Raw genomic sequence first — 27,712 nt, 5'->3', positions numbered from 1 at the left:
CACAGTGTGGGACTGTTAAAAACCTCCGCATATGTTTGTACGAGTAAACACATTTTACACAACATGAACACAAGACCGGGCTGCCGAGTGGTTAGCGCGCAGGACTCACAGCTAGGAGACCCGAGTTCAATTCCACCCTCGCCCTCCCTGTGTGGAGTTTGCATGTTCTGCAGTTTTCTCCGGGTACTCCGGTTTCCTCCCACATTCCAAAAACATGCTAGCTTAATTGGCAACTCCAAATTGTCCATAGGTATGAATGTGAGTGTGAATGGTTGTTTGTCTATATGTGCCCTGTGATTGGCTGGCCACCAGCCCAGGGTGTACCCCGCCTCTCGCCTGAAGACAGCTGGGATAGGCTCCAGCACCCCCCATGACCCTCGTGAGGATAAGCGGTAGAAAATGAATGAATGAATGAATGTACACTTGGAGGGAGGGGGGACAAAACAGGAATATTCTATTTCAACATTTTCTATACAAAGTACAACAATGAGTCTCGCACACAATAAAACTAAAATAAAGTAAAATTATTCAAACAACATGCATGCTAGGTTAATTAACGACTCCAAATTGTCCATAGGTATGAATGTGAGTGTGAATGGTTGTTTGTCTATATGTGCCCTGTGATTGGCTGGCGGCCAGTCCAGGGTGTACCCAGCCTCTCGCTTGAAGACAGCTGGGATAGGCTCCAGCACCCCCATGACCCTTGTGAGGAAAAGCGGTAGAAAATGAATGAATGAATGAACACAAGACTGGCTTGTGGGTTCCCATCACGGCCAGCAGCCAGCCAGGCGGGCGGAGGGTCTCAGACATTGACCATGGGGCAGATGCATTGCATAGGCAGAAAGGAAGCATCTTAAACTAAAGGCCTCATCAATACGAGTAAGCGGGTAGGGGTCTATTTTCATTGCCATGTTCAGTGACCTGAAGTGGACACAAAACCGTCAATTATCTTTGACCTACTTCTGGACCACAACAACAGGAGGTACACAGAAACTTGCGGAGGAAGTCCAGAATGTGGCAAGTCCTGCAGGGCCTCGTAAGCTGCAGCCTGCCGAGCAAGGGGTCTCATCCTGATTGGTTGGGCATCCCCAGTGTCAATATCATGATGGATGAAGTCCGTCTGGCCCACATCATCCGCAGACAGAAAAAAACAGGGCTTGGAATCTAGCACACGGCCACAGCTGGTCATGCTTGCAGAACCTCCTTCACAGACACAACAATGGCGGCTTACAATGTAGCCCCAGGTTGGGGAGATGTGAGTGTTGCGACCGCCCTAATGTGACACCGTGGCTGACAGAACAACATGCCCACCTGAGAAGGTGATGCTAACTGTAATAAGGTTAGTGTACAAAATGGCGCACTTCTTGTCTTGTTGTGTTATTAATACACTGTGTGAGTCCAACTGTCTTCTTCATGTATTTTATCACAAAACCTCCATTTTTATAGCCTATTCGCCTACTAATACATAGAAAATAGCAGTGGTTCCGTGGTGGAGTAAAGCAAACAATAATTACTGCTGTAAAAAATACAGTACAGCAACAACAAGGTTAAAGTGACAGCAGTGCAATCAATGTTTGTTCATATGTAAAACATACTGCTAATATGGATGCGCTAGCAGCTAGGCTAATACAGTAGTGGGGAGCAGAAAGTGGAAAACAACTTATACCCTTTTAAAATTGTTTCACAATTCAGGAAGAAGCCAACTGCTCTGCTGTTCTAATGTCACCTGCTGTGCTGAACATTCGTTGGGGGGGGGGGGGGGGCACTTGTTGCAGGGAAGGACAAATTTGGAAAGCAGTGGAAGATCCACATGTTCTGACCTGATCTACTTGGTTTTCCACCGGTGTTCGACGAGGAATTAGACGGGGAGGCGGCGGTAGACTTGTCCGTGTTGTGGTGTCCCCTTTTTAAGGGGGGGGGGGGGGGGGGGACTGCATTTTTAGCTGCTGCCGTTGTACGGCTTCTTAACGCGGCATTCTTTGCAAATGACGGACGTTTCGTCGAGCTTTCCGCCGTTTGAGAATCCGTAGTGTTTCCAAACATACCATTTAAACGTCGCGGGGGGGATAAATATAGAAACTTCCAACGTCCATGCTGTTTTACTAGTAGTTGTATGTGCCTCGCGGCTTCCGTCCGTATTCATTACAAACCGCGAAATAGTGATGGTGCATTCATTGCACCTGGGGAACAGCATATGGAGTGAAGTTGAACATTAATAAAAAGGCGCTTATCGGATTTTACTGATACCCACAAACGCATCGCGATGAATCTCGATTTCACCAATTACATCCATAACCAGTGAATGAGGCGATGTACTCGCATCGCGCGCATATCGATTTACATATAATATCGGATTTGGTTCAAGTACGTTTCACTTAAGAGTCGGGCCTTCTAGAACAGATTGACGCTAACCAAGCATCCACTGGTTTCTTCTGGATTTTTTTCCTGCTTGTTTGAGTTGCTTGCAATTAGAATCCATGAACACAGTCAGCAACAAGATGGACGTCATATTTGCTTTGAACCATTTTATTTGTAAATGCATCTCAGGTACAACAAAGGTAAAATATATATAATATATAATTGATATGTACTGAAATATTAAATTATGTACAGAATTAGGGTTTTCACATCAAATTTCCACAAAACACTAGTTGTGTTTTTAGCATATGGTATCAGAATAGTCTCTGAGTGAGTCCAGGATACAGCCATGCAAAGTTGTGCATATTTACATACATTCATAGGATGTGATTAAAAAAAAATCCTGTGTTCACGCAGGCATTAAGAATTCAACAAGTGAATAAAAGGAATGATGCATCGACGTACAGACCGTATTCGCTACACGGTGTGACTGATAACACAGATAACGGCTCAGAAAAATAGATGAGTGGTTGCTGTAATGACATTCAGCGCTCTTGTTGCAGCTTTAGCACCGTTGTGTCCAATGACGTCACCTCAACGTACAGAATACAACTACCAGGAGAGAAAACACCTCAGGGCTTTCCAGTAGCACCGCTGAGGCAGTAGTGTGCCAGTGTTGTGTTGTTCTCAGCTCTGTGACATGTAAAAAATAAAACAATGTAACAACTGACCTGAACCACACAGATATGATATGGATGACCAATAAGCAGTTGTCCCTCCAAATAAGGACTTTGTGGTACAGTAAGGCTTGACAAGCAATAGAAATACAAGACCAAGCAAACGCATACAGTACACATGACGTACAGTAAATCAGATTCAACACCAATCAGAAGGCAGATTTCACAATCACTAATTCATGTTTGCATTTATTTGTGTTGCTCCAATATCCTTCCTCCTCCTTGTTTCTCTGCAAAAAACCCATAAGAAGCCATTTCAAGTCAAACAATGGTGAGTTTACATGTATCAAAAGTATGTACTGCATTGCTTATTCATTGCTTTTGAATGGGGGCTGCACGGCGATCGAGTGGTTGGCGCGCAGACCTCACAGCTAGGAGACCCGAGTTCAATCCCACCCACGGCCACCTCTGTGTGGAGTTTGCATGTTCTCCCCGAGCATGCATGTATTTTCTCTGGGTATTCCGGTTTCCTCCCACATTCCAAAAACATGCTAGGTTAATTGGCGACTCCAAATTGTCCATAGGTATGAATGTGAGTGTGAATGGTTGTTTGTCTATATGTGCCCTGTGATTGGCTGCCGACCAGTCCAGGGTGTACCCCGCCTCTAGGGTTAGGATAAGCGGTAGAAAATGAATGAATGAATGCTCGTGAATGGCATTTTCCCCCATATTGCAATTAATTATGAGTTAACTCCAGACAAAATGTGATTAATCGCGATTAAATATTTTAATCGACAAACTCACGCAAATGTTTAACACAAATTAAAGTAACTTTGATTGAATATCACTGAAAGAGCGACATTTATTGAGTGTCTTATTAGCATTTTTGCTATTGGGACGAATACATCACGTCACGATTTCCATCGCAATTTGAACACGATACACCATAGCAATATTTTGCTAGCTGGTTTTCTATGAATTGATTGAAGAAATATAGGAAGAAGAGTTGAATGGTTAATGTTTGACACCCTATCAAAGCATTACAGTTGGATTTATTAAAATGAACTTCTATGGTAAAACACACTGCCACTGGTACTGAAATATCGATACCATCGATACCAGAGCTTTAGATGCAAAAATCTATACTCAAAACATGGTATCAGTAACCAGGACACACTGGAAAGTAACTGAGAGTTTATAGTGATCGTGATTTTTTTTCTGAATTTATTACCGAGGGCTCACACTGAATCCTGACCCAGTCCGACTTTCTGTACAGTGCCACTCACACTGACTCCGGTAGACAGATTTTTGGTGCTTTTTGACTTCATACAATAAGTAAGTACAAAAACATATCTTTTGACATGTTTATTATCATTAAATAGCTTTTAATTACTTCATATTGTTTGTTTTTGGAGGGTACAATGTTGATAGATAATGTACAAATCATCACTGTAACTACTATCAATTTCATGTATGATATGATACATGATATGACAGTCCTCTGTGGCGTCCAAAAAAAAATGCCTTTTTTTGGGACGCCAGTCCAAATCACGGATTGGCTGCTTTGCAGGTTTTTTAAAAGTGCAATGTTGCATATTTTCTTCTACCAGCTATGAACATGCGTTGTGTTCTACATCCTTGTGTTGTATTAGAGTCATCTATCTGTGCTTTGTTGCATGCGTGTTGTTGTATTTACTACTGCTACCAGTAGAGGGTGTTGTATACTCATGAGAGTTTCCAGACATTCCCAGCTCATCTCAGTTAAGTGTAGCCAGACACAACAGTCCTGATTGGCTCAGGGAGAAACTGGCTGTAGCCCACTGTTACACTGTTTCCTGTTGGAATACTTGGATGGAATACTGTAAATTAATGTTCGGCTCATGGAAGACTACGAGGACGAGTAACGCACTACAACAGCAGCAATGACAAGTCACATCACAAGCACTCCGAAACGTTTCCTTTAGGGACCTGATGTGTTCAAGGGCACATTTGAACACGTTTCACGTCTTCTTATGGCTTCTTATGGGTTCAAGTGTAAAATGTGAGACAGGTCTCAGTAGCTTATTGAGGTTATAGAATGGCAGCTGGATGCATTCTTGGAACTACCATGGCAAGTACTAGTAGTGCTGGTACTACCTCCTCGGTCATCCAGATGAATGGCAGTCCTTCTACATTTTGCATATCGTCTTCAAAATGCTGCTGGCTTCAAAGCAGATCAAAAGGCCATCTGTTGTTCTCCAAGCGAAACATACTCTTACGTTAAAAAAAAAATGATATATGACCTTTGATGCGGCAGCGGGAGAGAATTCCCAACCATAAACCAAACAAACATGAAAGCACCAAAAGGTATGTAATAACATAGCGGGTGTATTGGGTTCTTTGTACACACTCAAGTACAGTATGGGAAGTAAGTATCTGACACCCTTTTTGGATGTTTACCCCTTCCAAAGATATGATCAGTACTTCCTCTATTCGGTATTTCATGTAACTTTTTATATTCTGTCTCTATTAAAATAAATCTAGCATAAAAATCGTGTATCTTTGGAAGGGTGTAAGCTAGCAAACCGGGGATGAAATACTTACTTCCCTACTGTACACGTTGATTTTTGCATGGCGTTGGAGAGATATAAGGGGGCGGGTACTTCCACTTGTAATGGCAGACATCATTTTGCTGAACGACCTGTACGACTGCTTCGTGGAAAACGGTGCACTTTGACGTGTTTGGACAGATGGTCACTGCGGGCAAACTTCTTGTCACATACTGGACATTGGTAAGGCTTCACCCCCGAGTGGGAACGCCGGTGTCGCGACAGCTCGTCCGATCGGGAAAATCTGTGGAGGACAGAGAAGAGATGTTTATACTGCGATACTCGCAGTCTAAAACGGGGTTCGCCAACCTTTTACCAACAACAGAACCTTTTCTTGTAAAGGAAAATAGTTTGGAGTCGCAAAACTGATTATAAACTTTTTATATGGTATATGGAAACATCCGGATTAGCAAGACTCCACTATTGGGAAGACTCTCCCAACACTCCCAATGCTAACATACAGTATGGGAGTCTATATTATGCATTATTTCCCTGACTATGTCTACTATATCGGGTAACAAGAGTGTTTAGCTGACTATAGGGGTATTATTTTAAGTCTAGAGGGCTCTAATCATGTAAAAAAAATATATATTTAGACGCTCCTAAACAGGTTTGCTATGTTCTAAATACAAAAATATTGTATTCCATTTATAAATAAGGACTCCTACTTTGTGGAAATTCACTTATGTGAATTAGGTCTGGAACCAATGAACCACAATAATTATAGGTTATCACATGGTTTGTCTGGTATCAGGCCAGGTATCATGATACTGGCACGATACTGCATATATTATACAGGTCTTACATGTATTATATCTAAACAATGTAAACACAATAATTGTACAAATATTTCAACAATAATATTTTATCAACAGTCTTATCTTATCAATGTCTGACAATTAAAGTTCCATTAATCAAGTTTGGGTTTTTTGGTGACTGGAGAAGCACTAGGAAAATTTATAGTGTGTGTTCACGCTCGTGCGCTGTTCTCTGATTGGTTGTTTCACGGGCACGATACCAGAGCAGCGCGCTCTGAGTGGACAGCTACGGGGGCTGATACTGGACATGGTTAAACTCTATATTTTATCAGTATCACTGCCCTGGGCTTTGACACAGTTTCATTTTGGCCTTTTCCCGTATCATTCATGGGCGCTTTCTAGGGTACAGGGCCAATTAATACTGTAGTATGTGATAACATACAGTATGGGAGTCTATATTATATATTATTTCCCTGACTATGTCTACTATATCGGGTAACAGGAGTGTTTAGCTGACTATAGGGGTATTATTTTAAGTCTGGAGGGCTCTAATCATGTAAAAAAAACATATTTAGACACTCAAACAGGTTTTCTATGTTCTAAATACAAAAATATTGTATTCCATTTATAAATAAGGACGCCTACTTTGTGGAAATTCACTTATGACAATTGGGTCTGGAACCAATGAACCGCAATAAACGAGGGATATGAACATTGAATGAAAAAGAAGAAAATATTTCTTTATTTATGATGAATGAAATGAAAACCTTTTTGTGTATATTATATGTTGAGAGGCCTTTACCACGTAAAGACGGCTTTCTGTTGGAGACCTGTTGCCAGTGTCCTCCCTTTCATGCCGTGGCCGCCTGGACGTTCCTGGCCTCCAGTCATGGTAACTATTGAAAACCCTGCCTTTGTTCCTTCCACTTCCTCACTTCTCCCTCCATGTGATGGCATGAAACTTTTCCACCACGTCACATCTCTCTACCCTCTACCAGCATATTTGTACATTAGTAAAATAACCACGCTCCGCTTCTGTACTTGTACGCTTTTCCCAGCTTGTCTTTTCTTTGGCCGACCTCATTAAATATGCAGGGTCACACACACACACACTTACACACACACACACACACACTTACACACACGTCCATCCAAACCAGGTCCAGCCTTTTGTGCAGACAAGAGTCCTTTGTTGATGAGAATACAAAGCCTGGATTATGGCAGCCCGCAATTCTGTGGTGCTGTTTGGGTCCCGCATGGCGTGGGATAGACAGTAAAGGTTTACATAAGGTGTAGTAAACAGGAAACTGGTGGAATGATAGCTATCCTTAACGTCTGAAAGCCCGGTGCTGGAAAAAGAGGAGATGGATGCTTGGATGGTGTTGACATACAAGTACAGCGGTTGGGCTGTAGATGGGAAAATGTAATATCTTACAGTACAGTACAGTACAGTACTTTACTACGGGATAAGACCAAATGAAGACGCTTATTCCATGACTGTTAGCGGTAGAGGAATGACACTTGTAGCCAGAGATGTGCGGTCATAGAAGGCAGGCCTGTCATCATTAAATAATAATAACATGAAATAAATATGGGCGGCACGGCGGTCTAGTGGTTAGCGCGCAGACCTCACAGCTAGGAGACCAGAGTTCAATTCCACCCTCGGCCATCTCTGTGTGGAGTTTGCATGTTCTCCCCGTGCATGCGTGGGTTTTCTCCGGGTACTCCGGTTTCCTCCCACATTCCAAAAACATGCTAGGTTAATTGGCGACTCCAAATTGTCCATAGATATGAATGTGAGTGTGAATGGTTGTTTGTCTATATGTGCCCTGTGATTGGCTGGACTGGTGGCCAGGGTGGACCCCGCCTCTAGCCCCAAGACAGCTGGGATAGGCTCCAGCACCCCCCGCAACCCTCGTGAGGAAAAAGCGGTAGAAAATGAATGAATTAATGAATGAATGAAATAAATATGAATATATGCCAATTGAAGTGTATTATCAATGTATTTTCTGACTGATTCCAGTGGTTTTAACAAATACAATTATAGTATTTGTACCATGAAACAGTAATACTTTATTCCCAATCTTCATTCAGTTGCGTGTCTCTTGGATGTACTGCTTTAGGTTTTTTTCCAATCAGATGTCAGCCATGTCAATGTAATGTAATCCACCCAAGGCCTTCAGAACCAGGAGTGCTGGCCCATGTCACAGACACACATTAGCATTCATTCATTCATTTTCTACCGCTTTTCCTCACGAGGGTCGCAGGGGTTGCTGGAGCCTATCCCAGCTGTCTTCGGGCGAGAGGCGGGGTACACCCTGGACTGGTGGCCAGCCAATCACAGGGCACATATAGACAAACAACCATTCACACTCACATTCATACCTATGGACAATTTGGAGTCGCCAATTAACCTAGCATGTTTTTGGAATGTGGGAGGAAACCGGAGTACCCGGAGAAAACCCACGCATGCACGGGGAGAACATGCAAACTCCACACAGAGATGGCCGAGGGTGGAATTGAACCCCGGTCTCCTAGCTGTGAGGTCTGCGCGCTAACCACTCGACCGCCGTGCCTCCCACACGATATGCAATGGGTCGTTTTTTTTTTAACCAATCAGATTTGAGGTTCGCAGTGTTTTTCGTTATGCTACTGATCAGAGCAAAACGTGTAAGTCAAGTTACATCCAGGATAAATTGATCTTTGGTGCGATGATGTACTTTATTTCAATGTTTTACCTTTGTGTCACGTTATTAGACAAATATTGAACGGCTCCCGGTCATGTTGTAGTGTACATATTTGAAGTTGTTTCAACCGGTTGTTCCCTTTTACGCTTGTTTCATTTGGCTGAGTGACAAGTTTAGCACTACCATGAGCTATTATTCATACTTGATGTTACTAGCAGTAGGAAGAGACTATGTGGTCAAAGGGAAGAGGGACCGGAAACCACCATTGGAGGAGGTGCCGTTCCCCCCCAGACATCAAGGGGTGGGGGCGTGTGTGAGAGGAAAAGGTGCTTGTCACTGCCGTCCTTCCATAGAGGAAAAGCCAGCTGTTTAGCAGCAAGTCTAATGCATTGAAATATTTGATGCTTTGCTGAATAAATGAATGCATTTGACTGCCAAAATGGCGGATTATATATCCAAGCTCAATAGAAAGTGTTCAAGTTTTGACACCAAAGTATTAGAACTTCTCCTGAATATGGAAATAAAAGGTAAGAACACAAAACCCTGCTAAGATTGATATATTAGCATTTGGTTTTATGAAATGATCCATGATATTAAACCACTAGCTGACTGCTAGCTGGTCCCATATGGTACTCACCGCCATCCGCACCCCTGCCAGTTGCAGGCAAAAGGTTTCTCGCCAGTGTGTCTTCTCAGGTGGGCCTTCAAGTGGCTGCTCTTGGTGTACATCTTATTGCAGCCAGGGAAAGTGCATTTGTGCATTTTAATAAGATCCGCCACCGGGTTCTTCAGGAACTTCTGAATCCCTGCTCCTTGGCCGGCGACGTGGTCTCCGCTGCCGACAGGCTTGGCTGCGATGGGGACGGGAGCGATGCGTACAAACTTGGAGCTGACGTCAAAGCTCGGTGAGGGCAGGATGTGGGGTACCAGGGCAAAGGTCTGGCCTTGGATATTGACCAATAGCTGTGCAATGGTGAGGTCTAAAGGGGGCTGGACTACAGGTACCACCGCTGGCTCCTGTTTGATGTGAAGGGGCTGAATGTGTAGGATGATGCCGCCATTGTTGGCCTTGTCTGCTGATGAAGGTTTGCCTGGTGATGGCTTCTTCTTACAAGGTAAGGTAGAAGATAAGGGTTTGCTCTCACTAGAGGTCGTGCTGGCAATGGCAACAGTTTGGTCTGAACACTTGACTTCCGGCTTTGTGTCAGAGGAAGCCTCCTGACAACACTCCAGTCCAACATCTTCTGGTCCCATTCCAATCCCCGGCCCACCTTCTTGATGTTCCTGCTTCATGGTCACCAGCTCCATATTCTCCTCCAGGAATTCTTCGATTTCTTCCAATGTAGGCTGGAAGGACTCTCGATGTTGTTTGGACCACGAAAACGGATCCAAACCTTCCTTCTTCCCTGTTTCACATTTGGAGGCATCATCCCAGAGGACAGAAGATGCCACTGGTTCTGCAACAGCATTGCTGGCTCGTCCTAAAGACGTTTGGGAAAGCAGCTGGTCCAGGATGTTGGTCTCGGTGCTGGAGTTGCTGCCGAAGCTGGAGCTGAGAACCTGCGAGTCCGGGCTAGAGCAGGAACGAGGACTGGAGGATTCGCTCAAGTCGTCCTCTGAAAACGGTGACGGCATCACATTGTAGTCCAAGTCTGTCCCCGTGCCAGACAAGTGACAGGCGCGGGTCTTCTGGGAATGATCTACCATCACTGGCAAAAATGCACTTTTGTGTATTTAGGACGACTTGTTTGGTCTTTTTGGGACAGTCCAGTCAATGTGGGTCATCAAAGCGCGTCCTCTCCCGGGGCACGTCACAGTCCACGAGCAAACATCACAACAGCGCCTTCATGTTGAAAAGGTTCCAGCCAGGAACGTCTAAACGGAAATCATAAAACACAAAGCAAGAATTGGCATCAGGTTTACGTTACGTTTTGTTACGCTACGTTATGTTATAGTGGAACCTTGGTTAGCGTCATTAAGTCATTCCACTAACCCAATCCATTATTCCCATACACAGATCCAATTCATCCTTCCCAGAAAGCAACACAAAACACATTTTTATAGTTTCATAATTACAGTTTGAATGTGACAGTTTGCTGTGATTCTTTACACACAATGTAACACCACCTTCTTGTTTTGACATTAGTTACTTCCTGGTTCAATATTCCTCCATTTTTACACTCAGCATCCTATACCATGAAGTGCCATCATTTTGATACCACATCTGAATTCAAGAAATAACTCATAACAAAACAGGAAGTTGGTGTCTTGTTTGAGGAAGTAGCTGTAACAATGGCGCCACAAGCGGGAATAAATATTGAGCAGAAAATGAAAGAAATTAGTATTTTGATTGGTAACTTTATTACTAGGGCGGCATGGCGGTTCAAGTGGTTAGCACGCAGACCTCACAGCAAGGAGACCAGGGTTCAATTCCACCCTCGGCCATCTCTGTGTGGAGTTTGCATGTTCTCCCCGTGCATGCGTGGGTTTTCTCCGGGTACTCCGGTTTCCTCCCACATTCCAAAAACATGCTAGGTTAATTGGTGACTCCAAATTGTCCATAGGTGTGAGTGTGAATGGTTGTTTGTCTGTATGTGCCCTGTGATTGGCTGGCGACCAGTCCAGGGTGTACCCCGCCTCTAGGGTTAGGATAAGCGGTAGAAAATGAATGAATGAATGCTTTTGAATGCCATTTTCCCCCAAATTGCAATTAATTATGAGTTAACTACAGACAAAAATGTGATTAATCGTGATTAAATATTTTAATCGATTTTAACCGCCTCTCGCCCAAAGACAGCTGGGATAGGCTCCAGCAACCCCCGCGACCCTTGTGAGGAAAAGCGGTAGAAAATGAATGAACTTTACTACTACTTAACACTGCCGGTATTTTTCTATTGCCATTTATGTAGTAGTATCTTGGCGTACAAGTGTCCCAACTAACCAGTATTTTTTTAGATACACAATGTCGTTGGACTGATTTGTTTGCTTTGAAATGAAAGTTCAAATTTGGGTATATCCTGCTAGTTAGCGGCAGGCATAACCGATATCATAATGAAATAAATATTGGTCAATATCAATAAATAATCTAAATATGTTATTGTCAAGAGCGCAGACCTCACAGCTAGGAGGACCAGGGTTCGATTCCACCCTCGGCCATCTCTGTGTGGAGTTTGCATGTTCTCCCCGTGCATGCGTGGGTTTTCTCCGGGTACTCTGGTTTCCTCCCACATTCCAAAAACATGCTAGGTTAATTGGTGACTCCAAATTGTCCATAGGTATGAATGTGAGTGTGAATGGTTGTTTGTCTATATGTGACCTGTGATTGGCTGGCTACCAGTCCAGGGTGTACCCCGCCTCTCGCCTGAAGACAGCTGGGATAGGCTCCAGCATAACCGCAATCCTTGTGAGGAAAAGCGGTAGAAAATGAACGAACTTTACTACTACTTAACACTGCCGGTATTTTATGTAGTAGTATCTTGGCGTACAAGTGTCCCAACTAACCAGTATTTTTTTTAGATGCATTTTTTAAATGTCGTTGGACTGATTTGTTTGCTTTGAAATGCAAGTTCAAATTTGGGTATATCCTGCTAGTTAGCGGCAGGCATAACAATCAACATAACAGTCAATATCAATAAATAATATAGATATGTTATTGTCATTTAATTTCCTGTTTTAAATATTGTTTAAATAGTACTTCATCGTGTATATTTGATTACATGTTTTTATTATTTAGGTGAAGTTATTTTTAAATAATAAACGCTTTACCAAATGAATGAAATTAAACATCAGGCCGCATCATGTATGTACGGTATATCATCCGAGTACATGACGTGTCCAGACTGTCTTTCCTTCCTGGCTGTCAGAGCTCCCTATCCAGGGCCCCCGCTTGGTGACCGAGAATAAACCCAGCCAGAGGAAAAAAAATGTCAACATATTGTTAGAAAACAGCACATGGGGCAGCCACAAGCTGAGTGGGTCAACACTGTGTGCTGCGGGACACTTTAGACAAGCATCAATCTGTTACAGGGATGTCTTTCCAGCTCGGACAAATCACTTATTTCATGTATAGGTCTGCAGGGTAGATAACCAATGCCTTTTATTTTTTTATTTTTCACCTTCTAGAAAAGCTTCCCTTGGCATACATTGAATCACAGTTCATGTGTGTGCATATTAATAATATGCAAAGCAAGTATTGGTGTATTAGTGTAGCCTTTGCCCATACACTGAGGTCCATGTGCCACAAGAGGCCCCCTGACCACACTTTGGGTCCCTTAAAAATGAACTGAAATATTAAATAGATATTACTTTATGTTTACTCTTCTTCTGTGTTATTTGTATTCTTATTCCTGCTGCTTTTTTAGTACGTTCTGGTTTTATTGCATTTTTTTAAACCTTATGTGTCTAAAAATGGAGCTGCGGACCACAAACGTCCAGCGGGCCACACATTTAACACCCTTGTTCCGAGAGCTGCACGTGAGGAGCCTCGTGGCAACACCCAGGACTGCGCCTCGTGCTGTGGTTTATATGCCGTGGGAGCACCACGCTTCTCCCCCCATGCAAGTAAACATGTTTTCGTCCTTGCTGCCGCAACCGAAGCTTTGAACCTCTGCACCATCAGCTCACGTCGACATAAACTGTTTTCCTACCTTGTGCTCGTGTACGGACGTCGCATGGATTCGATGTTCGTCCTTGAGAATGTTCCAGAAGCGGCAAGGTTACTCCACAGTCGACCGAGCACTGACCGAGTTTTACAAAATGCCCGTCACATGACTGCCAGTGTGTTCGTGTGTGATACAGTGTGTTAGTGTGTGTCACTGTAGAGGAAAACAACATGGAGTACCGCGGAAGGCTCGTCCACTCTCTGCCTTCCTATTGGTCCACAGCGGCGGGATTCTGTCAACACGTGACAGAGTAAGTCCATAAACAATCACAGACCGCAGTAACGTTTTAGTGGACAGTATTTATCCCACACTGGCGTCGATGTAGAACACATGAAAGGATAATAGCACTACAATTAAAAAGACAAGGAAACTAAAATATTTTCATACATTTTTTTGTACTGAAGTCAGATACCAAGTCCTGTTTTATTTACTTATAAATAAGGCAACTCGAGCTGGACGTGATTGCGTATGTTCGCTGCTTCCTGTTTGCTACACCGTGTACTGATTAAGATATCGGAATGAATTGTATGGAATTGTTTTGTCAATTTGTCAATTTTCAGTCCCAGTTAATTCAATGCAAGCCATTGATGATGTTTGCTGTGTATCCATGCTGGCTTTCTGTGAGTGTTCTGTCTGTGTTGCCATAAAGCTGCAATTAAAACAAAGTACTGTCCATGTAGTCTCATCTTTCCCCGCTAGATGGCGGTAGCTGCACCAGGAAGCTTTATCTACTTCCGCATGCTCTTTCAAATGTTGCTACCTGTAAAATGTATTTGGAATGTTACTCGCACATGGTCGAATGTTATGTTTTGTTAACTTTACTCAATAAAAAGTTGATTTATTAATTAGTTGATAAATTTCCCAGGGTGTGTAAAAAATGTTCTGTAACTACATCTAACAGTGCTCTGCTTTATTTTATTTGCAAAAGGCTTTGCACAGGTGATACTCACATTGACTTTTTACACTGACGCAGCAGATCTATAAACGGGATTTTAAGTCTAATTTCAATGTTTTTTTAATTAGATGAAAAATGAAATCCATTGTTTACTTACCAACATCCCAGGATGTATTAGATTTTTTTGTGGTAAACATAGTATATGACTAAAATAAAATTAATTTTAATATTTCCTGACATATAATTTAATTTGAAAATTGAAAAAAAGTTTACTCAAAAGTATCCATGTATCTTGTATGAAGTATACAAAAGCCACATATACATCCCAGGAAAATGACCAAAAAGTCCAAAAAAGTTTCTTAATTTGGTCATAATAATTTAGTATTATGTGGCTGCTATCTGTTCATCAAAATGTAATTATAAAATTAAAGTACAAATAACAAAAGAATAAATACATAAGTAATTTGAGTATATCCAACTATTTTAGTATATTTTCTAGCACTTGTCCTCACCAGGGTCGCGGGGGTGCTGGAGCCTATCCCAGCTGTCTTCGAGGCGCGGTACAACCTTAACTGGTGGCCAGCCAATCATAGGACACATATAGACAAACAACCATTCACACCACACTCACATTCATACATATGACCCATCCAATATGGCGGTGACGTTGACGCACTCGATGCTACATCACTGGAAACGAGTAGCAACGATGCTCAGTGTTTGGAAAGTAGTATACGCATAAATTTTACTTTCCAATTATACAGACACTAATGAAAATATTTAATTAGAAACATTAAAAATTGATTTAAGTGCAGTTTTATACCTGTTGTAGGAACTGGAAGCTTGTGCGTGAATATAAACTGTAGTTCACGGCAGTAACGATTTATCTACTAGTTGAAGGCAACTAAAGTGAAGAAAGTGTTGAGCTTGGGGGATGATTGGTGCACGCATTCATGATCGTTTTCCATCGTTTTTTGTGTCCCACCTTTGAACAAGTTCAGTTATCATTCTGTAGACAAACGGCACTTTACAATTGTGACTGTGCTTGAAATGATTTTATTAGCTTTTAGGTTAGACTCTGCCCCTTCAATTATCACTCCAGATACAACTCAATAATTTAACACCATTTTTTTTAATAGAAAGATAGAGTGGCGTCCAAAGTCCGATCGAGGGACCATTTCCCATCTGCCCGTGGCCTCTTTTTTAAATTTAAATTGGCCAGCGGCTTATTCCAAAAATAAGTTAAACATTGCCCGCGTCAGAACATTACAAAAGATTCAGGATTAGGACGACAATAATTCAAATCTATATAAAAGGGTTGCACGATGTGGAATGTTATCAAGATAGTACATGACCATGCAAATACAAATATCACAAAGCTTTATTTGTGTTATTTACTGTTTAGCATGCCTGGAACTACTATGAAAAAGGAAGGTGAATATCAAAGTTGCGCCAAGACATTCTTTCATATTTCTGTATGGAAAAGCTTACTTGTACTTGGGGAAAACACCATTCAGTTGTAAGGCAAATTGAGTGTAAACAATGTGTCACAATGGTATAGCCGTCCGGGCTTGTTCATCTACGCGTGATATAAGCAAAGCATTTCATTTAGTGTGGATTCATTTAAAACAGCATGTTGGAGACGAGCCATCAATGCTTTAATTCCTCAAGTATGTCTGGACACAGTGGGGGTGTCCAGACAAGAATGCGTAAGGGACAGAAGGAGAAGGGCTGAAATATTCATACTTATAATAATACTATACTGTCACCTATAAAGTTTTCTCTTTAGATATATATATAAAACTTATTCTGTTTCCCCCAAATCAAAAATATCAAAATGGCCCTTTCAGTGTATGGCCCCTTGATGGAAAATGTTGGACACCCCTACTATGCAACAATTAAAAAAAAACAAAAAAAACTTTGCCTGATTTTAGCATATTGCAACAACAAATGTACTTAGTAGACACTGGGGGTGTTTATCCATGTAGCCTCTCCAAAGGTGCTTCATCCATGGCATTCCATGTCCCTACCTCTTGGCAATATAGTCTGCTTCCACATGTTCCTGATAAGTGTTCATATGAAAAAGGGTATTGCAGCATTGTCGTGATGTAAACACAGCACATTGAGGTGGAAAGAGACGAGGTTGAGGTCAGTCACTCCAAGTCTTGAAGGTTGATTGTGCTTCCGGTGAACTGAGAGTTGTCAGAGACGTTTTCCTCGATGACCACTGTGGGTTCCTGTCACACAAAACACAAAAATGACTTCTGCATATCAGAGCTGATCCAAAAGAAAGGTTTAACTGCATCAACATGACATACAGAGTTCCCACTCCTTCCCTGAAATGATTTTCTAGGACACCAAGTCTTTACCAGGGGCTGAAATGCAAATTTCAGTTTACATTTTTTTGCTCTATTTTCCCATTTTGTTGTCTTTTGTGTTGAACTTTATTTCTAATATGTCCCACAGGACAGGGGAAAAAAACAAGCTATGAAGGCTGTACTTTGGACACAAACCTTTAATCCAGGGGTGTCCAAACTTTTTTCCAACAAGAGCCTCATATAGAAAAATCAAACCAAATAATTCCAGCCTTGTCTCTTTACATTGTGCTCTACATTTCCCACTTTGAAATTTTTTTAGTGTTTCATTTTATTTCTCCATGTACCCAAGGACAATAATCGTGTCTCGGGCCACAAATGGCCTTCTGGCTGGGCTTTGTATTCCCCTGCTTTAAACCATTTGCATTTCCTCACGAGATAGCGGCAGGATAAATAAGTTTCCAAGATAATTTTTATCGTATGTTTTCCATAACTGGAATTGGTCATTTGGATCATTTTCCAGGATGCATGTGAACCCAAATACATGACGTTCCCTTTGGGTTTCATTGGCAGTCAAATCAGGTTCAGGGAGAATGTGTCATTACTAAGGATCGACGATATTTGCGTTCTTTACTTGAATCGGTATCGGCCGATACGCGCATGGGTTCGCCAATGTATTTTTCCCGCCGCATGATTTACAGACAGGCATCCGCCGGGCAGCTTTGTGTTGCCGGAGGACCCTGCAACACATGCAGTTGTGGTACCCCTCCCCCACCGGTGAATCATAACCAGGGTACTTTTTCAAATTTTTATTAGCCTCTAACAGTTCAACTTAGTTGCCGCAAAGCACGTTGGGAACCAGGAAGTGCTCCCAGTGACGCTATAATATAGTTTAATTTGTGGGTCTGAAAACCAGGAATGCTGCCGAACGCTGAAGTGTCTACCGTTGGAATTAGGGAGCTGTTGATGTAGTTGTAGGCTAATATGTACAGCTGTTACCAACACCGCTTTAATGTCAACGTTGGCAATTCAGTCCCATGGTGTTTGGAGGAGTTTCATTCAGCCAACGCCGGGCTGAGGTTAAATGCGTGTCGTGTTATGAAGGAATTGGAGCAGCCGTGTCTGCTTATCAGAGGTCTTTATCGTGCACAACACAAACTTTAATGATGAGAGAAATGTTTTATATATCATACTAAATTGTGTCAGTGTGATGTGTTTGTGTGCGCGCGTCTCACTGCGAAGGAGCATTCATCACATCGATGCTAAATAGATTTTAACTACTACAGAAATGTTTTGCACATGGTTAATAATTATTCCTTTTAAAGTTGATAATGGCGTTTAAATGTGTGTTTAAGAAAGCTGAATCCTACTGTGTTCAGTGTTTACATTTCAATAAATATTTGTTTAAACTTGAGACCTGGAATATTTGTTATCATTGTCATTTTTTCATGTAAAATTAGGGAGCAAAAGCAGTATCGGCCACAAATATCGGCCCAAGCAAAATCGGCCATCGGCTAAGGGTGATGGAAAAAAAATCGGTCGATCCCTAGTCATTACATACAGTATTTGCATGCATGTGGTGAATACCAAGAATGTACCTGTAAAATGTTGACAGGTAAGTCAACGGTGAGCTGGGAGTGAGAGGTGGATGGCTGGGAGCTGAGCTGGAAGGCCAGCTCTCCATCAGTGGCTGGGTCATCCTGAACAGATGAAGCAATAGTCATGAAAAAACAATATTCTTTAAAAAAAAAAAAAACTACAAGCTGATGTTAAAGGGAAATTGAATTATTAATTCAATTTCATGGCATGGCATGCAACCCAACCTGAAGGAGCTGAATTTGGACATATTGGGCCCCAGTGACGGGGTCTCGTAGAGTGAGGCCCCCATTAGCAGCTGTAGCTCCTTCGCCATAACGAGCACTTGGAGCGCAGGAAGATTTGGCTCCTTTTGCTTTTCTCTGACCTGATCCAGGCACACCTGGATTTATGAAAAGAAATCATAATCAATGAATAAACCAAGTCACTTTAGGAAAAGTGATTTGAGAAAGAGGGTATATTTCTATTACCAGAGGAGACAGTTGGAGCAATCAGCTTCTTCTTCTTGGCCAGCTGAATGGCTCTGTAATCTGTCCTTGCTGAGCCGCCACTATCCTGGAAGAAAAGAAACAAAAAGGGGTTAACCAATACATGTCATTAATTGTATGTAAAGTACATGTACTAATTGAAGTGTTTATGGCACATACTAGACAAACAAAAACAGAGTTTTAGAGTGGCCTCTCCTGTTTGGGAGCAGGATGGCCTTCTCAGTGAAATACACTGAGAGACCAAAGACCAGTGTGCCGCCAGGGATGGGGAACGGGTCTACAAGCACCAAGTATTAATACTCCACTGCAACCAATAAGAAACTTTACTACTAATAAAATCATTATTCACACTAATTCTTACTGTTACACCTGTCTGCATCCTTGAACTTTACTAAAAAGAAACCTTGTAAAGCAGGGGTGTCAGCCAGCAGCTTGTTTTTATTGGCCCTCTGTGTACTGTAAAAATAACATGAATTATTAGATCACAAAGCTAAGATGGTTAGCATATACGACTGACCTACACTGGATTGCTTTTACAAACATTAATGTACAAAATCAAGTGGCCCCTTTGCATCTTTTGTTTTTCCTGTTAACGTCTGTTGTTGTAACTATTCGATACAGCTTGCTATTTTTTATTAGAAAATTGTATTATTCAAGAATTATGTGGAACCAATTTGCATTATTTAAATTTAATAAAAAAAAAATATGAGAGCTGTTGACACTAAAGCTAAGCAGGTTCATGTTATGTCATAACCCCAAATTGACGTTTTTTGTGTAATCCCACAATACAACACATGGAAAACCTGATGTTGGTTGGAAAATGATTCAAGTGTAGATTAGAAAAACGAAGCCATGAAGTTTACCATGAAGCTGCTGGGTGATACGGCAGTCATTTCTGTGTCTTTCTGCAGATTGAAGCCATTGGTGTTTCCAGGGAACACAAACTGTGTGAGGACTTTTGCTCCTTCCTGCCCTCCCAGTACTTCCACACAACTCAGCAGAGACCCAGCCCCTCCCTGGCCACCCACCTCCACCACCTTGGTGGGGGAGGCCAACAGTTCGGAAATAGGGGCAGCTGCAAGCGAGGCTGAGGCCTCTACGCTAAGAGCACTGGAGGAGCTGAGTGGGTGCTGAAGGGTGGGCTCTATGGGGGTACTGGGACCCTGCATGGACAAAGACGCAAGCGTTCCCAAGGCCTCCGGAGTGACACTTTGCACATCATCCAAGTTGAGGGTGCCCTGAGGAGGCAGAACATCCCCCACTGTGCCTTCCAGACTGTGGTGGGGAGCCATATCAATACTGGGTGCCAGGATAAGGGGGTCGGCATTTTTGGCCAATGCAGTGCTCGTGGAAGTGCAAAGAGCTGTGCTAACTGTAGAGGGGTCAATCGTGAGGATACCCGAGTTGACCAGGGAGAGGTCCATGGTAAAAGTGCCAGTGGAGGTGGTCCCACCAATAGGAATTCCCACCTCAATACCAGTGGGCGTGGCAGCTACAGGCACATTAGAGAAAAGTGAGCTCAGGTCCAAGTTAGTCAGCTGCTCGCTGCCAGCAACACCTGGCCCACCAACCGTTGCTGGTGTGTGGCTTATGAGCTCACTGCTTGGGGTCAGGGTGGGTGTGGTCTCCATCTGGTTCAGAACATCTAGGACGGAGGAGGGATAGTTTCTGTTAATAAATGTGGAAGTAAGGAAGAAATATGCACAGTGTAGTGTTTCTCCCAGTGTTGCAGCTCATCTAAATGGTAGGGAAACTTGAATTTGATGTGTACTAAAACAATGAGGCCTATGAATGCTGACTGACCGGGGCTGAGCTGGTGTTGTCTCAGCACGTGGCTCTTGAGGCTGCTGCGTGAGGAGAAGTGCTTGGAGCAGCTGGCCACAGGACATCTGCTCCTGAGTGTGCTGGCATCCTGCTTGTGTTTCTTGGAGTGGATGTAGAGGCTGCTGCGAGCTGAAAATTTTGCATTGCAGCCTAGAAAACAGAGTGACAAAAGCCACAATGACAATCACTCATAAACAACACTTTGGAAAACCCATCATCAAAACTCAAGTCATTATGCATTTACCATAAATTCTGGACAATGAGCCGCTACTTTTTCCACCCCTACACACTTTGAACCCCGCAGCTTAAACAATGAGGTGGCTAGTTTTTGGCTAAAAGAACTACAGTTCCCATGATGCTATGAGCGTAGATTGAAGAGGTAGGGTAGTGCAGTGCACACTAATACCACAAAAAAGTGTTTCATTTGTCAGATCAGAGCTAAAAAGTGATGTGAGGAACACCAAGTAGGTAGGATAACAAGGTTTATAGCGTTTACATCCCCCCCCCCCCCTTATAAGTTGGTGGTGGCTTATCTTCAGGTGCGCAAAAGTCTGGATTTTACAATAGAACCAAAAGCTAAGATGTGGATGTTTTGTTCAGATATTTTAGCATATATTGATCTACATGAGATTGATTTACCATGATTAATGTATAGTATCATTAAACTTCTCCAATCCAGTATTTACCTTCAGCATGGCACTGGAACGGCTTGGTGCCCAGGTGAGTGATGCTATGACCTTTGAGGTGCTCTGCTCTGGTAAAGGACTTTCCACAACCTTCTTCAGTGCAAATGAAGCGTCGGTCGTCGTCATGTTTTCTGTTAACCAAATAAAAGGAATATTGTAGGAATGGGCGATAGAATTAAAATTTCAATATTAGGCCAAACTTCTATTGCCTTGTCACGATAATGCAGGTTAATAATGTCCTGTAAACAAGCTGCAATAAGTTGTCAATGTAATTTAGAGCTGTGGCTACTGCCACCAAAGTACAGTCATGGACAAAAATGTATTTACAACTTCTGTTTGAAGTTCTTGTTGATCTGACAAATGGTTGGTTGAGGTGCAATCCTACTAGCGAGTCATATTTTGTGCAAAGCAATGATGGCTACACCAGTTTCCTTGCAGGTAACCATGGCTAGGATTTCAAGCACCACCCTCTTTTTAAAGCTTAAAGTCTGTTATTCTCACTTAATCAGGATGACAGCATCATCTTTATCCTTTATCACCTTTATCCTTGTCAACACTCCCATGTATTTTAAGCAGGGAATCACTAACATGTAATCCTAGAAACACTAGTGCGTAACATGAGGTTCCAAAGTACAGTCAAGGTAACAATTATACATATTGGCAGAGCACACCACAAAAATACTGTATTTTCTGCACCATAAATGGTACTGGATTTGTAAGGCACAGACTCAATTATGGGGTCTACTTCTGTACATAATCCATACATAAAAGGCACACCTTATTATACAGTGCATGCTAAAATGTAAAAAATAAATAAAGCAACAGAAACAAAACAGTGAGTCTAGTTGAACTTTATTCTACTATTTAACACTCACTGTTTTTTTTATTCATCTTATGTATCTGAATTGAACAGCTGGGAAATTTCACCATCAAACATGCCGGGTTCCCTCTCAGCAGCATACCACTAGTATACGTAATGTTCTCGAATTGGTTTATCGCTGCTGCGTAGGTATTACGTCCCTGTGTCAGTGGGAAATGGTCTGACAGTCAATCAAGTGGAGCGCCGACCGAAATAGCACAACAACATTTTTACAGATTTTGGAACTCAGTGCAAACACAAGGCGTACCGTCGGGTTTTGAAAAAATTAAAGGCTTTTAAGTGCGCCTTATAGTGTGGAAAATCAGAGACCCAAATATGGTACGGGCATGACCTCTTGATGGCTTGCTTACCGTTTGTGACGAAGCAATTTTGACATGCTTGTGAAGGACCAGCCACAGCCTTCTGAGTCACAAACAAATGGCCTCTCACCTGGAAAAAGAGAGACAATTCATGCTCATAATCAAAACTTACATTAAAAGCCAAGACTAGCATTTACAAACTTTTGTTAACTTTTATTTGCAGACAGAGCAAGAGAGTCAGAGGCCAGTCTGTATGCAAAGTCACGAGAGACAGCATAATAGTTCCAGAGCCGTCAGTGTGGTTTTGCTGCTTGTCATTTGCAGCAATATGCATCTTTATAGAATGTGTATATTATAAAGTGCTGCCAATTAACATGGACTTAATGCCGAGTCATGCAAGGGAGCAATGTCATCATTCTTAAGGAGCATCTGCTTACCCGTGTGACTTCGCAAATGGATCTTGAGGCGACACGCTTTGTCATATATCTTGCCGCATCCCGGGTAGGTGCAGGTAAAGTGTCCTGTTTCTCGGAAGTGAGTGCGGTTGTGGGAGTAAAGGGCACTGAAGGTGATGAACGTTTTCTCACAGCCTGAACAAAGAAAAGTTAAAAGGTCCTGTTACACAAGCCAGTGTTTCCTCAATACATTCATTTATTTTGTAGCGGGCCACCACAATGACATTTGAACCACCACAAATTCATCCGTCTATTTTATTGTTTACATTTGTTAGTTTGCCCTTGCTCAGGATGGGTCCTCTTTCTTGACACGCTTAACAGGATACCACAGGGCTTAAAGTAAAAATATTATCCTGAACCTGAACAAAACGAATAGATGGGCAACAAAAATGACAGCTTCTAGCCTTTCCTCTCTCATTCCTCCCCGGTACAAGCAAGTGTGCGCCATTTACTGCTTCAGCGTATGTAAGCGTACACACCCACCTGTGCTCATGCCTATTGTAGTCTAATTTAGTTTTTAAAATAATTGTCTTTGATGTAGGGTAGATGAGTATCAAGTCAAACTGTTGACCAGTGCAGGTCAAGGGTCAGTTAACAGATGGTCAGGGCACAACTTCCTGCATTGTGTTTCTTCTTATCTTTGCAGACGTTATTGGGGGAGAACCAAAAGGCCAGGAAGGTCTTAGGTATTTACGGTCATTTACCCAGGAGGCAATGAAGATAATGGGGTGAAGGAGAAAGTATCTGGTCCGGGAACGGGATCCTGGTCCATCCCCCACACATACCCCCAACTCCACCCCATCTAAGGAGATCTACAAAAAGCTCTGGGATGCAAGAATCGGGGCTGACTTTCCTTCTTATCGTCGGGGGGCTGCAGGCGGACATTGGAAGAGAAACTCAGCCCAGGATCCTGTGTTTTTGTGATTTTATTCTGTCTGACCAATTTTACAAAAAATTATGTTAACTTTTACTAGTGTGTGAGTTTTATTCCTTCTCATAAGTGGAGATTAACGAATACGCTTGGGGAGATGAAATTTACTTAAACAAGTGGTCTTGGAGGCCTCAATTAGGTTGCGGAGAATTTCTTCTCCAACACTATCTACACCCGTGCAGACTAAATACAGTGCTCCCCACCAAACAAGTGAGAATACACAAATGACAGGTTTCTCACCAGCGCACACACGTTTTCACCTGGACTGGATGATGATGTCACTAAGCATCACTGCAACTCGACCATAAACTACCGTTTAAAGGCATACAAAATGTTCTTACTTTTGAAAAATGTATCACTACGTAAATCTTCAAAACGTGGCATTAATGAATTCTAAAAAGGAACAATTGTTTAAGAAGAAATGTTAAATTAAGAATTGGCTGGCGACCAGTCCAGGGTGTACCCCGCCTCTCGTCCAAAGACAGCTGGGATAGGCTCCAGCACCCCCCCGCGACCCTCATGAGGATAAGCGGTCGAAAATGAATGATTGAATGTTGAATTTAGACAATTAAAATGCAAAAATGAACAAAAAAAAGAAGCCAAGACTGAAGGTTTATACTAATAATACCCCTTTAGACCTATATCAGCTATATAAGATTATTTTTTTTCTTAAAAAATCCAACATTTTAGCATAGCTCCATGTCGGTTTACAAAATATGAAAGAGGCCCTTGCACCCTTTCATTTCTTATGATGTGTGGAACAAAATACCCCACAACAAAAACACCCCAGTTGTCAGCTTCAGAAGCTATGCGAGTGCAGACGAGTTTGGCAAAAGTTATTTTTGACTGGTCACCGTTGATGAAGCACAGCAATGTTTGATAATAAATTGACTAATTTACACTGACCTTTGTGCGGGTTGACATTTGTCAAGTCTTTGGGGACAACACTTGTGGCAAGCATTTGAAACCTCAAGAAACAAACCAATCTCCATCCAACGTATTAGGCTTAAAAGCTTCATTGCTTCAGGAAGTTTCACTTAGCCATCACAATGTATGTAGCCATGTTAGATATACTATAAAGACAGCTACGTTACCTGGGTATTCGCATTTGTGTGGCCTCTGCGGCTCAAAGTGGACTCTCTGGTGATTGCTGAGTCGGGTGGCACTGCGAAACCTCTCACTGCAGATCTCACAGATGAAGGCATCATCCTGCTGATGGACTTTGGTGTGAGCCTTCAGGTTGTAGACTGTGGTGAAACACCTGCCGCAGCCTTCAAACTGACAGGTATGCGGTCTCTGCTTGTTATGGGACTGAAGATGTCGCTTGAGTTTGTAGGAAGTGGCAAAAGCCCAGCTGCAGCCATCCACCGTGCACTGGTAGGGGCGTGGATCTTCAGCGTGATTCAGGAGGTGAACCTTACGTTTTTGTCGCGTGTCAAATGTACAGGAGCAGCTGGTTACTGGGCAGGGAAAAGCAACTATGACTTTCTTGGACTTGAGCAGCTGTCCATTTTGAGAGTCTTTGTTTGCTGTAGTGGTTTTGGGCGAGAGAGGGGCCACATTTGTCTGCTTGACGCCATGTAACACACCATCCTCCTGCTTGACCAAGGGACAGGAGGGAAGAGAGCTACCCGGGAAGGCCAAAGACGTGTTGTCCACCAGAGGCAGCTCAGGGTCACATCCTGACAGACCAGGCCTGCTCTCGTCCTGGTGGCTGGAGCTTGACACTGCCAAAGTGCTGATCTTCCCAATGGCTTTGGTGCCACTATCATAGTTGAGAAGAACAATATCTTCATGGTCCTTCATACCCAAGTGCGCCTTTAGGCTGACCATATCGTCCTCTTTGTGTTCATATCCGTCCGGTGGGGCAGCGAGAGTCAGAGTTCCATTTTCTATGGTGACTATAATGCTTTGGTTGTTGATCATGATGGTTCCAGAGAAGCTTTCATTCGCAGGACTTGCAGAAAGGTTGTCCTGAAGCCCCGTAGAAGCTAATGTTATTTCCGACTCGTCCAACGTTTCCACGATGTCTGGATTTCTACAAATGAGTTCATCGTTCCGGGCCTTGTCTTGGTTGTTTTCGGTACATATCTGGCCACATATCTTCTCGCCATATTTGTTTGTCAAAACAACGTCTTCAACTGTACGGTAATAACTGGCTTGTTTAGCACCACCAGCCTCGGTTGACCAGCCGCGAACAAAATGTTCCACGTCGTCCGATTTTTTAAAATCCAGCGACTCGGTGCCATTAGTTTGATCGTTAGAGCCGCAAATAATCGCATGATTTGCGCTTCCGAACTCCATGGGGTCGCAAGGACTAGCTTGAGTGTACGCTAGCGTTCTGCTTTTCATTTTGTCTCACATTCAGACAAGCCAAATCGACTGTCACACTTTCTATCATCCTGAAAGAAGCAGGAAAGTAAACCATATCATTCCTGGGCGTTCCTTCTGCTGTCTTGTTCCTAATTCTCCCGGCTTGTGGTGTCGTCGCAGGCAATGATGGCTGCTGCCGTAAAGCTGCCACTGCTAACGTTAGCCGCGAGCCTGCGTTGGTTCCTCTTCCGCCATTTTCTACATCCAGGTTCTGTACTTCACCTCTCAGCGGCACTTACCAAAACTGACCAACTTAACATGTCGTCTTTGTCTGTGTTCACGTCACGAAGTGACCCACTCTGTCGGTCATGCAGGTTGTCTTAGTCGCTGCGTTGTAGTTTGATGAAGGGCGAATCATCGGTCTCGCTTCCATTTTACGCCAGTAGGCAAAGCGGAGGTTTCCATGGCAAATTACTTTCATGTTCATATGGCGGCGATCCCACATACGAGACCGTTTCATCGTCGTTGTCGAACCCCGACAAATCAACCAAGTAACAGCCCCCCAAACAGACGACGTGAAAGTGTGTGTGTCGCCATGCTGAAAATGTTTATGGCAAAAAGCCCCTGGATTTCCATGTTGGCATCCCTGTAGCACTCACATAGGACCCGCCCTTGACGCGACCAGCGCCATTAACGCTTCTTTTCTACATCAAGTACATAAAAGTACTGTCTTTATTGAGCAAAACATACTTCAAAACTCTTAAGAAATCATAAATATTTAAATGTAGTGACATTCTTATATACCCCAGGACATGGCTTCCCCAAAACGCTGTAATAGCCAGTACGTTAAGGTAGTAATTCCAAGTGCATTCCCACTGAGAACTACGGTAAAATACAAGCACACTGTCAGTACCCGGATGTTGCAGTCAACACGCCACAAAAGGTGTGAACATCAATTACTTTAGCTTAGTTACAATTAAGTTACTTCACCCCAAACAGTATTATTAACGAATAACAAAATTACTCATTCTTAACTGTTTAGTTACCAGGTACAGTATTTTGTATGTTGTTTGAAAAACCTTCCAATATGTAAAAGAATGGGGCTTTAACTATGTATTTGTGTGCGCTATTGAGCAATATTACATTAGGCTGAGGGCTGAGCTCGTGACTGCAATTCTCCAAACGCCATTACAACTCATTAGCTCTTTAGCTTCTCTTAGTAGCAATACTGAATAATGGTGACTGAAGATACATCCAAATTGTTGATAGAACAAATATTTGGTCAAGAAAGAAATGTGTGT

The 27,712-nt window shown here is 42.7% G+C and overlaps 3 protein-coding genes across 3 annotated transcripts in view; all 3 read right to left on the bottom strand.

Moving 5' to 3' along the window:
- Positions 1 to 1,842, bottom strand: part of aldh1l1 (aldehyde dehydrogenase 1 family, member L1) — a 28,135-nt gene extending 26,293 nt beyond the window's left edge. Inside the window, exon 1 of the mRNA XM_058054641.1 lies at positions 1,821 to 1,842. The gene's annotated coding sequence lies outside the window, so the exon portion shown is untranslated. The remainder of the gene's footprint in view (positions 1 to 1,820) is intronic.
- Positions 1,843 to 2,384: 542 nt separating this feature from the next.
- Positions 2,385 to 13,920, bottom strand: LOC131106009 (Krueppel-like factor 15). Its single transcript, XM_058054643.1, has 3 exons — positions 13,715 to 13,920; positions 9,706 to 10,943; positions 2,385 to 5,867 (listed from the first exon to the last, which is right to left on the bottom strand). The coding sequence occupies exons 2-3, from the start codon at positions 10,773 to 10,775 to the stop codon at positions 5,699 to 5,701; spliced, it is 1,239 nt and encodes a 412-aa protein (XP_057910626.1). The 5' UTR covers positions 10,776 to 10,943; positions 13,715 to 13,920; the 3' UTR covers positions 2,385 to 5,698.
- A 2,321-nt stretch (positions 13,921 to 16,241) lies between these two features.
- Positions 16,242 to 27,073, bottom strand: si:dkey-156n14.3 (zinc finger protein ZXDC). The gene is made up of 10 exons (XM_058054694.1): positions 25,193 to 27,073; positions 23,150 to 23,302; positions 22,764 to 22,842; positions 21,534 to 21,664; positions 20,827 to 20,997; positions 19,887 to 20,668; positions 19,006 to 19,090; positions 18,763 to 18,917; positions 18,538 to 18,639; positions 16,242 to 16,861 (listed from the first exon to the last, which is right to left on the bottom strand). Exons 1-10 carry the CDS (start codon positions 26,448 to 26,450, stop codon positions 16,778 to 16,780), a joined length of 3,000 nt encoding a protein of 999 aa, XP_057910677.1. The 5' UTR covers positions 26,451 to 27,073; the 3' UTR covers positions 16,242 to 16,777.
- Between the last annotated feature and the right edge of the window lie 639 nt (positions 27,074 to 27,712).

This window comes from Doryrhamphus excisus, chromosome 18, assembly GCF_030265055.1.
Source record: "Doryrhamphus excisus isolate RoL2022-K1 chromosome 18, RoL_Dexc_1.0, whole genome shotgun sequence".
NCBI lineage: Eukaryota > Metazoa > Chordata > Actinopteri > Syngnathiformes > Syngnathidae > Doryrhamphus > Doryrhamphus excisus.
Note: the sequence above shows the minus strand (reverse complement) of the source record. Positions and strands in the feature narration are given on the sequence as shown.